Here is a 4,321-nt window from a genome sequence, read left to right as displayed (position 1 = left end):
TCCACAAAAAGAATTTTAGCTTTCACAAAAAGAGAGACATATACACGACTTGCTACTGTTGCTGCTGCGGCTGATGATGAGAAGGAATAACTCCTGCCCTAATTTACCAAGGTCTGAAATAATTTTCCCGTGTATCATAGAGGTTAGCAAAGAGAAAGTTAATCCTCCTAAATATATATCATTATGGAGAAAGTTTCTCAGATCGAGGGTCATAATTAGGGGAATCAATCGGTCAGTTCGGTCAGATTCAGTCTAATATTAGGCCAAATCGCAAAAACGTACCAGTTCGATTTGGGCTTTTGTCGGGTTGATTTAAAATGGTTCTTATTGGTCCATTATAGGTTACCGCCTTACTGGTTTAGTTTCGGTTTTTTATAAATATACATTAAAAATAGGAAAATCTATACAACACCATGCCTAGTGAAGTATAATGCTTCACTATTTACCACATGGTAGCCATGGGTACACCTATGTGTGTAAGGACCAAGCAAGCATCTCACTGGTACAATTTCAGCTTAAAATGATTAGAGGAAATAGCTAAATTTACAAAAGATGCAATTTTACATTTTATATTCATCTTCATCTAATGAAATTTTGGTAATTTTACTAAAACTTCGAATTAGAGTTTGAACAATTTTCCGTGCTTAATTTGGGCTAAAATTTGACTATTGAAGTGTACACGGAGTACTCTATCAAATGGACTAACCTATGTATTTCAAGTGGCAAATAGTAAAGGTTTATAAAGGATCCAAAACGAAGACATGCTTTCTTTATAAATGTTTTGGGAAAAAGTTCTGGACAACACCAACTCAAAAATAATATTGCACATTCCCCCCTCCCCCCACATATCACTGTTCATGTGAGGGGGTGATATGTCTATTGTCAGATTTCAAAGGGGTTTCCCTTATTCACCCAAAACTGCACTCGGGCAATGTAGGGAACCCTCTCCCCAAAAGATAACAATAGCCCAAACTATTAGATATTTCTTTCTTCTTACACCTCTCCCCCCTCCCCCTCCCCACCACCACCACCACCACCACCACCACCACCACCACCACAAAAAAAAAAAACTAGTAGATATTTTTACGAAATCTTCTTAATATTCTCATCTTTTTTTGGTAAAATTCTCTAATGTTCTAATCAGTAGAGAACAAAGGTGGAGCCTATATAGCTATGAAGATGCATTTATCTTGCTTAGGATTCCATTCCTAAGGCATAACTAAGAAACATAAACACATTCTTAATAACTAAATAATTAAACAATAATACTCTAAGCATCAGGGAAGAACTAACCGACCTTCATAGAAATGAAGATTTTATCTAGAATTTCCCAAAATTGATTTGATGTGAACAGCATGATCAACTACCTATCTAATGGTTCATTGGAAAATACTTTGCCGGCCCTAATCTAAACCAGGCTGAGAGGAAAAGTTGAGTTAACCTGGGTTTAATGTGCTGGTTCAGTTTTGCAAATGGTCAGCCCAAAACTATTCCAAATTAAACCACCATCACCCTTTGGCACACTTCTCCTCAAGACCAACCTAATCCATTAGGACTACACAATTTTTGGGCCAAAAATTAAACCAACCGGTCCGGTTCACTTGTTGACCTTGTATGTTCTTGTTTGTTGACTTCCTTTTTATTATATTCTTTACTTTTTCTTCTTCTTGGCTTTTGTTTTCAGTGAATTTAACAGGAATATTTAGATATAGAAGAGAAAAAGTTGATCCCTCCTCTACTGGATAACCCCAATCCACTTTCTCCACATCAGCAAAGATGCTACCATGATCACCAATCACATTCAACCAAGAGACAAGTGAAATATCATGGCTGATCCAACAGAACCTTCTCAATCTATTGCCGTATAATATGTAATTAAGAGAAGGGCATTCAAGAGATATCGTTCCTATTTCCGTATAACTCTTTATGGATTTAGTAGCTACTTGTCATTCCATTTATAGTAAAGATCAGTAAGGACCCAAGTGAGATAGGTCACAGTGGCAGTATCAGAGTCACCAAATGACAAGGGCCTAAGCAGTGATATAACTACGAGGGAATCCACCCATGACCTACCCAATCTTTGTATCTTTATAGGACTTGATCCTTTTTAATTTTTCTTATCAAACAATCCAATCCACCACCACCCCTTCACTGACTTGTATAAATAAGGCCTCTTGACAGATCTTTACTCACAAGCCCAAACTCAAAGCCTCAGTGTATCTTCTTCCAAACAAAACCCCCCTTAATCACTTATATTGCTTTGCCTCTTTAGATCAGCCCAAGTGTTCAGTGTCTTCTTCACAACAAAACCCTTGTCACTCATATTGCTGTGTCTTTAGATTCCAATATTTTCTTTACTCCTGCATTTTCAGAAAAGGATGGATAGGGTGACAAAACTGGCACCACAGAAGGCAGTGGTGATCTTCAGCAAGAGCTCATGCTTCATGTGTCATACCATCAAGAGATTGTTTTATGAACTTGGGGTGAGCCCAGCAATTCATGAGCTTGATGAAGACTCCAGGGGGAGAGAGATGGAGTGGGCACTCATGAGGCTTGGGTTTAGCCCTTCAGTACCTGCTGTCTTCATAGGAGGTAAACTAGTGGGTTCAACCAATGAAGTCATGACTCTCCATCTCAATGGCTCATTGATACCAATGCTCAAAGATGCAGGTGCTATTTGGCTTTAGTAACGCTCCTCTCAGTACAACTCAGTTCTTATAAGGAATCAACTCATGAGCTCTTTTTATTAACAGCTCATCTCCAGTCTCCAGTCTTCACTCCACTTTTTGTTTTTTGTTTTTTTGTTTTTTTTCCTGTCCTAGGTAACTGTACTCTTATGAGGAAAAAAAAACACCATATGAAAACAAACTGATACAGCTTATAATGGCTTACATCTTTTGCTTAATATAGTTGCAGTTTTCCTTTCTTGTACCATTGGCCTCTCTCTCTCTCTCTCCTTCTATTACTTACAGAGAGGGATCAACACTGTACTTACAGAGAGGGATCAACACTGTAAGGTTGAAAACAACCTCTCTGCGAAAACGGGGGTAAGACTGTGTACATATGACCTTCCCCAGACCCCACAGTGGTGGGACGTCATGCACTGGGCACGCCTTTTTTTTCTTCTTTTATTTTACAGAGAGGGATCAACACGCAAGCAGAGTATACTGACATCTAACACGTCAAGCCAGTGGGGAGGAGAGAGAGAGAGAGAGTGAGTGAGTGCATTTCAGTAGGTGCATCAAACAGGTATGGGGCCCACATGGTTATTGATCAGGAGAGATAGCGAAGAGTATGTCTGTGTGTGTCCAAGATAAAAAGATGCCACAGCCACACTTCAGAATATCAGATCTATAAGTAGGAAACAAGCATTACAGAAAAATGACTTAACACTTGCAATTTAAACATAATACCGTAGCATGTCTTCTGATTATCTAATACCACCTGAAATGTATCTATGGTTCAAACAAAGAATGTGGGAGTTTCACAAGTAGTTTTGTCGAGCACTAAGCATGCATCTCCAGGTCCAAGAAAGAGTTGTGATGCCTAATACATTCATATACTTTTATTTTATCATGATCTGAGGCAGAAAAGAAAGATCACAAACAACAACAACAACAATAGTAATAATAATAATAAAATCACAAAAGATTAATGGCTGAATTAACCAGATGATACAGAGGAAAATTTAAGGGCCAAGTTGATCTTTTCGTTAACTAACTCCTCATCAAATTGTTCACATACACATCAAGGGAAAATCTAGTCTTAAGTCAGCTAGATGAGAATTAATGCCTTCAAAAAGAATATCCAGAGAAGAGGCTAGGGGCTGGCTTCTGACCCATCATAAGATGAGTCCCATGAATAAAACCCCAATCAAGATTCTTTATAATTGACAATTCCATCTACCTGCCACATTATTCGATAATGGAAGAAAGCAGTTGGTCCAAAAGAGAGATTTGATTCACAATGATCAAACACATCAATTTTACAAGGGAAAAGGAAGGTACCCTAGTTTCCTAGGCATTGGAGTCATTCCTGCAACTGACCACATACTATAATGTGCCTTTAAAGATGGTACATTCAGCAATTCATTTTGGCAGTAAGCAATCAAGACAAAATGGAAGGTGGTGTGTTACCTCAGCCAATGTCCTTGGCATTGATTTACCTTCCTCCTTAAGCTTTTCATCTCTCTCTGCGCTTCTTTAGCCCACATAAATTTGCCTGGTCATTCTCAACATCAGCAATTCTGCAATTACAATGCTTTGCCGCATCTTGTTTCTGACTTTGGAGATTCTGCAAAATAATGAATCAAGAAACAAAA

General features: G+C 38.3%; 1 protein-coding gene across 1 annotated transcript; it reads left to right on the top strand.

Annotated features, from left to right (window-relative positions):
- Positions 1-2,263: 2,263 nt before the first annotated feature.
- On the top strand, positions 2,264-2,931 carry LOC122659849 (monothiol glutaredoxin-S10-like). The gene has a single exon (XM_043854993.1). The coding sequence runs from the start codon at positions 2,379-2,381 to the stop codon at positions 2,685-2,687; it is 309 nt and encodes a 102-aa protein (XP_043710928.1). The 5' UTR covers positions 2,264-2,378; the 3' UTR covers positions 2,688-2,931.
- Positions 2,932-4,321: the final 1,390 nt, after the last annotated feature.

The sequence above is a fragment of the Telopea speciosissima genome, chromosome 4, assembly GCF_018873765.1.
Source record: "Telopea speciosissima isolate NSW1024214 ecotype Mountain lineage chromosome 4, Tspe_v1, whole genome shotgun sequence".
NCBI classification, from domain to species: domain Eukaryota; kingdom Viridiplantae; phylum Streptophyta; class Magnoliopsida; order Proteales; family Proteaceae; genus Telopea; species Telopea speciosissima.
The sequence above is the reverse complement of the archived record's forward strand: the minus strand, read 5'-3'. Positions and strand labels throughout refer to the sequence as shown.

Excerpts from the sequence above, each read along its gene's own strand:
- LOC122659849 (XM_043854993.1), top strand. The coding sequence starts at position 2,379 with ATGGATAGGGTGACAAAACTGGCACCACAGAAGGCAGTGGTGATCTTC.